A 9,643-nucleotide genomic window follows, 5' to 3' on the forward strand; every position below is an offset into this window, starting at 1 on the left:
GTAGGGAAAAATACCATAGAAATACCAGCCTGGTGGCCCTCAGGGCCATATGTGACAAGGACTGTATGTGCATGAGGGCTTTGTACCATGCATGTAGGTTTGTTGGCTGGAGCGGGAAGAGGAAAGGGACTCGGGGAAACTCATGGAAAGTTGGGGTAGGTGGATGCCACTGTGTTTTCGCAGTTGGGGAAGGAGAGGCTGTCCAGTGCAGAATAGGGTGGAGTAACAGCCCTTTCAAGGACCTGGCAAATAGCAGCCAGTAAAACACTGTTTGTGAGGCATGCAGCACCATTCCCCAAGCCTCTTTTGGGCACCTCAGACCTCTGGGGGCTCAGGAGCCTGCCACCCTAAAGTAAGCACTTTCCCATTCCCTGTGTAGCTGCAGATGGTGGGGGTCGATTTCCCACATTCAGTTCCAAAATGCTAGAGAACCCGATTCCCTCCCCCGATTTGGTGTGTGGGACAAGACAGGACCCCTTGGGCTTCCTGCACCTCCCTGACCTGTTCCTTTCTGCCCTCTTCCTACAGGACCATGAGAAGCAATATGTGGGGTTCGCCACCCTGCCCAACCAGGTGCACCGGAAATCCGTGAAGAAGGGCTTTGACTTCACCTTGATGGTTGCTGGTGAGACTTCCTTGCCACTCTGCCTTTGCTCAGCAGCCCATCTTCTCAGAGGAGAACCAGTCACACCTGGGCTGAGAGTTGGGAGAGCATCTTCTGTGTCCCTGGGACCTGCCTCTGCCACTGATGCTCACACAGCTGAAAACCCTGGGCTGCAAGCATCCCATTAAAAGGAGCAAGACTCCTTGGGAAGGGAGGCACTGCTCCGCACCAGCAAGGGGGGCTGAATCAGGTCCCAGGCTTGTGTCCTGCCCCCAAGGTACTGAGATGGTTCTGCTGGCTCAGGTCTGTCCAGTCAAGGGAAGTTCAGCCACTGAACTAAAAAGGGGACAGGATTTCACCTTGTGTCTAACCCTGGCTTCTGTTTGCCTTCTGCTTAACCAGAATAAACCTGCTGCCTCCTCAGCCCTAGAGCCCCGGCTGTGAGCAGGCTAGCAGATGGATGGCGAGGAGTTCTGCGCACACCTGCTGTCTTGCACTCCCCACTTTGCTGAAAGACCCCTTTCTCCTGTCTGGTTTCCTCCTGTCTGACTCCTCAGCCCTCCCTCCCTTGCCCTGTGTCCCAGTCAGACGCTTCCTTTAGAGGAAGCGCTCTGCTTTTTTTTGGCTGCAATCAGCCTGTTTGAGTATGGGATGTAACTGCCCCTTCTCTGCCAGAAAGTGTCCCTGAGAGCAGCAGGCCCTGGATAGGTAGGGACCATGGGAAGGAGCTGGGATAACATGTGTCAAGGACAGAGGGATCACGCTGGGAAGGTCCTCCTGCAGCTGGAGAAATGTAACAGCTGCATACAACCCCAACAGGTTCCCATCTCTGGCTTCCCTTGGTGCAGGATCCAGTGTTTTGAGATGCCTTAAGGTGTTTTTTTTAACCCACTTTATACATTATGTTTTTTCTTTTTCATGTGTCCAATAGGAGAGTCGGGCCTGGGCAAGTCCACCCTGGTGAATAGCCTGTTCTTGACAGACCTGTACAAAGACAGGAAGCTTCTCAATGCTGAGGGTAAGTGAAGCCCAAGGGAGGGACCACTGGGGCTGGCTGCTTCCACAGGCACTAAACTGGCTGTCTTTGAACATCCAACACTCCTGCTTTATGTCAGCAATGGTTGCAGACTGATCCATGCTTTCCTGACCCATTTTCCTTGACCAGCTGTACAGCTTCTAGTATTAGGGCAAGAAGAGTTTGAGGCTGTGGTTCAGCTTTAGGGTTTTCCTTCCTTACAAAGTACAGTTGCTGAGTAGGCTGAAGAGTTGTCTGTTGCCATACTACGAGGGTCTTTGAGTTTAGCTCTTGAGCTTGGTGTCTCACTCATGGATGGGTGGGGTGAGAGAGAGAGACAGCATCTGCCCTATATACACTGTAGTGGTATTTTTGGCGTAGGTATGTTAGCTAGGGCTGTGAAAAAAGTTATACCCTGTAGCCGACATAGTCATGCCAGGAAAGCTGCCTGGCCTGGATGCAGCTGTGCTGACAGGAGAGGGCATCTGCCTGCTTCACTTCTGTCAGCCAGGAACTGGGATGGGTAGGCCAGCAGATAATGCCCTTCATCCGTCTTCTCTAAGGGCCTCCATCCCCACAGCTTTTCAGGGGTCGCTATGCAGAAGCCCCACAGTGGAGAGTCTCTGGGGCACAGGAGTGCCTGCTTCCTATTGAAAAAGAACACTGTGGGTTCTTTTTCAGAGGTTGACCATTTAGATCCATTAGAAAATTGCATTATGGGGGGGTTTGCTTTCTCCTGAAAGCATCAGGTATTGCCTGCTGATAGGCCTTTGTGGCTGGCTGATATGATATGATATTGCACAGCAATTCCTGTGGTATAAATAAGGTCACCCAGGGACTGTGGATGCACATGTTTTGAGGGACACTAGACAGTTTTGAGAGGTGCCGTTGCAGATGGTTAGAGCTGAGGACTCAAAGTCAGGACAATGCCACAGTCTTGCTTGAAAAGCCACCTAACCTCTCCATGCCTGCGTTCTCCCAACTGCTGTGGTAAAATGAGCATGATACTGATCTTTCTCACCAGTTCAGAGTTGTCTCTTCCTCAGGCCCCTTTCTGGCCTGTTCAGAATCAGGGGCACATTGATGAAGCCAACAGGGAATTCCCAGCAAATGTGCACAAGAGCTTTGTGCAGACTTTGTTACAGTGAAGCTGCTTTTTGACAGGAAAGTGGGTTTGATTAAGCACAGATTTTAATGGAAGCCATCTGCTTTGTACATAGCATTTCCCTGGAAAAGTGGAAAACCCAAATATGCATGTTTTTGAAATGCTGCTATGGTGCCTCGTGTCCCCTGCTCTCCTTTATAGGCTTAACCAGATTTCCTCTCCCATGGTACAACGATGAGAATGGGAGAATGAAGCTCCCAGAGTACAATTTCCATTAGCACTGGAGCAGCCACTCTGGATAAAACACTTTGGTTTTATGGGCTCTTTGCCAAATCCCCTCAGATCATCTTGGGTAGTGTAGTGCTGTGGGACTGGGCCTTGCACTGGGGGAGTGGTCCAAGTGCAGGATTAGTGTGGGGGATGCCCAGTGCGAAACTCTGCACCTAATTCCCCTATTCATGTTCCAAGAGCGAATCAGCCAGACCGTGGAGATCTTGAAACACACCGTGGACATCGAGGAGAAGGGAGTCAAGCTGAAGCTGACCATTGTTGACACTCCGGGCTTTGGAGATGCTGTTAACAACACAGAGTGGTGAGAGGGGCTGAGATGCTGTGCTTTTGGTCCTGCTGCTGTTTCTGGGTCTTAGTGGTTTCCTCTGGGCAATGGGAGCAGTGTAAGGGTGAGGAATGCTTCTCTCCCAAGTTGGAGGGATGTGGACAGATTCAGCTGTGAGCACTGCCCAGGACTTGGGGACCAGGCTGAGGGAGGCGGGGAATGGAGAAGAGCCAGCCTGTCCTGTCCTTGAGGCTTCTGTCCCAGAGGTCCTACAAACTTGGGATATGCATGCAAAAAATGTACGGAATAAAAGCATGAACCATATCTTTGTACCAGGCAGGTCTGTGTAGCCCCATTAAAGTCAGTAGAACCCTCCTGATCTACATCAGCTGAGAAACTCTTGTTAAACATGGGTTGATTGTGTGCTTGCAATGTCCCCCCCAGCTGGAAGCCCATCACTGACTACATCGACCAGCAATTTGAACAGTATTTCCGTGATGAGAGTGGCTTGAACCGGAAGAACATCCAGGACAACCGTGTGCATTGCTGCCTCTACTTCATTTCGCCCTTTGGGCATGGGTGAGGCTGCCCTTCGCTCTCCTCCTTTCACAGGGCAGGGGCATCCCTGTGCGGGGTGTGTGGGATCTCAGGGACTCCTGCTAATGTTACTCGGTGGTGGGACAGACTCTCCGTCCCATGATATTTTTTTTTCTTGTGCAGAATCTGTCCACAGTCTATGTAGCTGAGGGGCGGAGGCTGTTGTTGAGGGCACTGATGCTGGAGGGCCCCAAAGCCTATACCTTGTTGCTGCTTTTCCTGGAGAGGGAGGATTAAAGCAGCACACAAACCTAGTCTAGCTAAGGAGACTCAGCACATGACTAGGTGATGGCAGTAGTAGCTGACTATTGCCTCTACACTGTTCAGATGCTACCTTTATACAGTGGCTTGAACTGGAGCAGCCCCACCCAGAGGACTTGCATAGCTGGGATACTCAGATTGCTGGATTTGTTATCTTTGTGCTACAAAAGGCAGTTGAAGTGGGACCCAGGTTCAGGGCCACAGCATATGTTTTGTAGGGAGTGAATTGTACTGCACGCTGTCTGGCTCAACAGGCTGAGCTGCTGTAGCAACTGGGCTCTAAAATGGCACGTTCAGAACAGCCGTAGCTGAACCGTCTGAGAACTCGCCCTAGTGGCTCATAGAATTTGAGACTCCGGTGCCTTAGATCCTGGGCTGCGTTTGTCTAGCTCCATGCTTCCTTGTGTGAGGGTACATAGCCCAAGGAGTGACCTGGAACAGCTCACTTAGAGAGGGAAGTGAGCTCCTGTGTCTCCTTGCTGAGTGCTGCAACTCCCCATGTCCACTGCAGGCTGAGGCCAGTGGATGTCGAATTCATGAAGGCTTTGCATGAGAAGGTCAACATTGTGCCCCTGATCGCCAAAGCGGACTGCCTGATCCCCTCGGAGATCCGAAAGCTAAAGGAGAGGGTGAGGCACACTGCATCCCTTCTTGAAGTAGGATGATCCTTAAATGGTAGCACATTGAGAGGAGAGGGGTCATTGTGGCTTCTCCAGCCAGCTGAATGGGCTGCTTCAGAGGGAAAAGGGGTCCAAGGAGGCCAATGGAGCCCCTCCCCATGGCTTTTCACTGTAATAGCCAGCCAGGCCCAAACAAGTCCTTCACCCCCCTCATTGTCAGGGCAGAGGGGTCCATATCCAGAGGTTTTGGGGCTGTAAATGTAGTGGCCCCAAAGCAGCCATGGATAGTGGGTAAAATGATCCAGGAATCCCCCTTTCCCATCCATTCACAAGTATCTTATTTTAGGAGCCAACCCTGGCTGGCCTGTTTACAAAAAAGTCAAAGAGTTTGGCTTCTACAATGTCCTGCCTTATTCCGCACTTCCCATCCTCTGCCTGCCCCTCCAGGAACACTGGAAATCTCAGGAGAGAGAGCTTGCTCTTCCAAGGATGCTCTAGAGGGTCCACAACAGTGTGCTTCTCACTTGTTTTCCTGACCTTGTGAGGCCCCCTCCCTTTCCTATAAAAGCCAAAGAGCTGTATAGTTGTAGATACACTCTGCTGGGGTGTTCTCTTCTGTCATGCTGATGAGCCATGTGGTGCTGTCTTTCCTTTGCCATTGTCCTGCATGGAAATAGATCCGGGAAGAGATTGACAAGTTTGGGATTAAAGTTTACCAGTTTCCAGAGTGCGACTCAGATGAAGATGAGGAATTCAAACAGCAAGACAGAGAGCTGAAGGTAAGGAAGGCACATGATGAGTTCATTGAGCAATATAGTGACATCATCCAGCTGTTGAGTGCAGTGAGTCACTAAGGCTGGGATTTCCTAATATACCAGACATGAGCCCACATCCCACTGAGATGGTCTCTCCAGGAAGGACAGCCCCATATCAGCTAATGTGCTTGTTTGATCCACTGCTGGAAACACTACCAGGGGCAGCACCTGGGGCTTTGCCAGTCCTCTCAGCTCCCATCTCAGTGTGTTTATCTCTGTATCTGAACCTGAACTATAAAGCCCATTTGGGCTGTTCTAGGCTTCAAAATTCCTTGTTGTTTCTTGTTTCAGGAAAGCGCTCCCTTCGCTGTCATTGGCAGTAACACAGTGGTGGAGGCCAAAGGCCAGAGAGTCCGTGGGCGGCTGTATCCCTGGGGCATCGTGGAAGGTATGCTCTGATCCCAGTAGCCCTGCAGTAGAAGCTGGATTTGCTTAGTGCCAGCTCCAGGGCAGAATTTGTCCTCTTGCAGGTGAGGTGGATGCTGCTCAGTGCTGTGTTGTGATTGCTGGACTGTTCAGCTCTGGAGCCCACTGATGGCCTGTGTATATTTGTAGCTTATGGGTGAGGGCACTGAGACTGGTGGGACTGATGCCACATGGCTCTCCATGACGGATATCAATCATGGAAACACTCTGGGCAAAGGAGAGAGATTCTTGACTCAGGAGTTAGTGTGTGAGGAAGCAGCTGCTCACTGCTCAGGAAGGCAGGGCATTGCCCACAGGCACCATTGCTGCTAATGGAGCTAAGCTTTGTACCCTTCAGCACTCTACTCCAGTAAAGGACTTTGCTGCTGCTGCTACTGCTGTCTTTGCAATGGATGTGGTGAGACCTAAACACATAGCACCAAGCTGGGAAGGGGATATGGGAGATGTGTGACTGCAACCCTCCCCAAAGGCTGGCTGCAGTGATTATATGTTGACCTGCCGTATTATCTCCCCACTGTTCTGCTTTTAGGTAAGGCTGATGCTAGCAGCAAGGGCTTGTGAGCTGATGTGTCGCCAAAATACATCCCCAGTGCACAAAATTAGTGGTTTGAATTGGAGGAAACCACTTTTTAAAACTGCAATGCCAATTTCTGGCAAAGGCAGCTCCCAGGCATTAAGGATATGTTTCTGCCATGTCTCCAGTGCCAGGGAGTAAACAGGGAGAGGGCTGTGCTGACTCACTGCAAGTCTGCCTACGATTTCCTATTCTCCCCTGCTTGTGGAAAACCCCTGAGCAGTGTGACTGTGAGCTGGCTTTTGCTCCTGATTCAGTGTTCCTCCTCAGATCTGCCTGTTTACTTGCTTTGTCACCATCAGATGATGGTATTTTTTCAGGTTGCATACCTAGCTACCTTGCTGTGGCATGGCAGCTCAGGAGCACTTAGTGAACAGCACTGGCTGTTTGATGAGCTGGGAGAAGCATTGAAGCATTTGTATGTGGAAGGAAACCCGGTCTGCAAAACCCTTGGTGTGGCACAGCCTGGCTGCCCCTGGACTTTGCAGAGAGGTCAGCTAACAGATAAAAGCAAAGCAGTGGGTCTCGTAAAGACCTAACCTCCCTCGGACTGGTCCTTTGAAATAAAGCAAGCACTGGTTTAAATTGCAAAGAAGGGGAGCATACCAATTCACTGGAAAACCTGGACTAAAATCACAGATGAAGGAGAAGTAAAACTGCCAGCTGCGCGGAAGGGAGCTGTGAAAGTGATCTCAGTGGTGATTACTGTCAGTGGTGACTCTGAACACGCTCAGCCTGCAGAGACTGTGCCTGTACGGTGCACAGTGCTGGCTTCCCTGCCTGTCTGTGGATTTCCCCCCCTGCAGTGCCTTTCCTCTCTGGGGAAGCAAGTGACACTAGGGGCTGATTCTAAGCCCATGGAAGCCAATGGAAAGACAACAATTGATGTCCAAGAGTTTTGCATCAGGCCCCAAAGTCAGGCTAAAGGGAAACACATGGACTGGGCTTCCACAGGGCAGTTTGTTTCCCATGCTCCATTGTGAGCTGCAGACAGCAAGCCCATCATGGGTGCACTGCACACACCTCAGAACCAACATCTTGTCTCAGTGTGGCTGCCTCACAGGCTGCATACATCCAGTTCCTTCTTCAACAAAGCTCCAGTAGTGCCTGGTTTCAGCAGCCCGGCCTGAAGGCCAATGAGTTCAGGCTCTTGTGACTCAAGGAAGGAAGCAAGCTGTAGGGCAAGGGACCCTGCTTTTAAATGTCCAGACACTACGTCCACCAGGGCACTGTTGGCTGGAGCCCAAGTGCCCCAGTATCTCACCAATGGGAAGCAGCCTCTTGGGTTTATGGCCCCAAAATCTTTGGCATGGAGGGTACAAAGGAGCAAGAGGGGGAGGGGAAGGTCTGAGTGATGGGTCAAGTGGAAGGGACCTTGCAAGAGCTAGAGTATTAGCTAAGACCTGGATGTTGGGAAGGGCGGAAGAGATCATGGCTTCCCTTTGGGGCTTGCTGTATGTGGTGTCCAAGTACTGTTTGTTGCTATTTCTCTAGTGGAGAACCAAGCACACTGTGACTTTGTGAAGCTGAGGAACATGTTGATCCGGACGCACATGCACGACCTGAAAGATGTCACCTGTGATGTTCACTATGAGAACTACCGGGCGCAGTGCATCCAGCAGATGACCAGGTAGGGCCCCAGATGTGCTGCATGTCATGGGGTGGTAGTGAGGTGTCCAGCCCCTGGAACGCACCTGAGATGCATGTGCTCGACATGCAGGTGCACAAGAGGAAAAATTAGAAGCTGACATAGGTCAGTCATAGCACATCCACAGTGTAAATCACCCCAAGGGACTCCTCTGAGCCCAGGCCACTGCCCCATGCTCCCATCCTCAGCCATGGGGGAAGGTCCATGGAGAAATATGCCTCTTGGAGGAACTCCTGTCAGTTAAAATAGACTTGGCCCAGTGAAGCATCTCCCTAAAGGCTTATCTGCCTGCGTTGCCAAAGCGTAGTCTGGTAGGGAGGCCCCACGTGGGTTGCAGTGCCTGTATCCTCCCCAGCTGTGGCCCTGTCTCAGTGACAACGGTCACCCTCGAGATGCTGCCATTTCTTTGACAATGCCTCTGCCCAAGCAGGGGCCAATTACTGCATTTTCATGTGTCCCCAGAGTGTTACCCTGTCATAGCTCATTGCATTTTGTTCCCTGGCATTTTTATTGCAGGCTCAAACAGGTCAGAAGGTAGGAGAGAATGATCTCAGAAGTTTCATGTGGAAAAAAACAAACAAACCCCAACAACCCTCCATTTCTCTCCTCCAAAAATTGAAATTTTATTGAAAATGTTACCTTTGAAAACTCTGTTGTGAGTTAAAAACCTTTACTTCCTACTCAAAATCACTGTGTACAGTGTTCTGTGCTGCCACTTTCCACCCCAGAAGTGGCTGCATTTCAGTGATGCGCAAGATGGGGGTCGGACTCAATGATCTATTGAGGTCCCTTCTGACCCTAACATCTAACATCTATAAGTAGGCTGTGTGTGTAAATGTCTGTGAATGTGCTTGTGTTCATGCACAGACCCCTATAATTAACTTTCTGTAGCAGACAATCTGTTTTTATTTTTAATGAAGGACATGCCGGAGACCCAACAGAAGTAACTATAGAGATCTGAGAGAAATGGTGCATTTCCCTAAATACTGTTTATGTACAGAATGTAGTAACCACTAAATAAATTGAGGAATAGCTAAGAAGAAATTCCTCAATGGAAGTAGTTTAGAAAATGCACTTTTTAAATGCCATCTTTTTTTCTATATCCAACACATTTCCAGGGTTTCAGATTCTCATGCAAAGCTGTGAGAACCAGGGGGTGATGATGTAATAGTTTCCAATATTCAGCTGAACTTTTAAGATGAAAGTCAGTTTATATAAAGCCTTCTGTAGTGCAATAGCCCAGACAACTGGGGAGGTGGCTGACTAATGAGCTAATGTTGCCACCAGGTGGTGAGAGCATACAATGGCACCCTGGCATTCTGCAGTTTCTGCTCTTTCCCAAGCATGTTTCACTCCCTGCAGATTGTGACTCGCATTATTGTTAGGACTCGCATCAATTCAGTTGCTTTCATGTTTTGATCT

At 50.1% G+C, this 9,643-nt stretch overlaps 1 protein-coding gene across 6 annotated transcripts in view; it reads left to right on the forward strand.

The window, feature by feature from the left end:
• Window positions 1–9,643, forward strand: part of SEPT5 (septin 5) — a 57,390-nt gene that overhangs the window by 42,155 nt on the left and 5,592 nt on the right. For 5 of the 6 annotated variants that reach the window (XM_025201558.1, XM_025201559.1, XM_025201554.1 and 2 more), the window contains exons 2-10: window positions 529–625; window positions 1,536–1,622; window positions 3,193–3,316; window positions 3,725–3,859; window positions 4,650–4,767; window positions 5,436–5,537; window positions 5,865–5,961; window positions 8,068–8,203; window positions 8,738–8,755. In XM_025201558.1, the coding sequence (XP_025057343.1) occupies window positions 529–625; window positions 1,536–1,622; window positions 3,193–3,316; window positions 3,725–3,859; window positions 4,650–4,767; window positions 5,436–5,537; window positions 5,865–5,961; window positions 8,068–8,203; window positions 8,738–8,755 (914 nt within the window). The remainder of the gene's footprint in view (window positions 1–528; window positions 626–1,535; window positions 1,623–3,192; window positions 3,317–3,724; window positions 3,860–4,649; window positions 4,768–5,435; window positions 5,538–5,864; window positions 5,962–8,067; window positions 8,204–8,737; window positions 8,756–9,643) is intronic. The other variant, XM_006021535.3, reaches the window with a different exon arrangement.

The sequence above is a fragment of the Alligator sinensis genome, unplaced genomic scaffold (assembly GCF_000455745.1).
Source record: "Alligator sinensis unplaced genomic scaffold, ASM45574v1 scaffold570_1, whole genome shotgun sequence".
Classification (NCBI taxonomy): domain Eukaryota; kingdom Metazoa; phylum Chordata; order Crocodylia; family Alligatoridae; genus Alligator; species Alligator sinensis.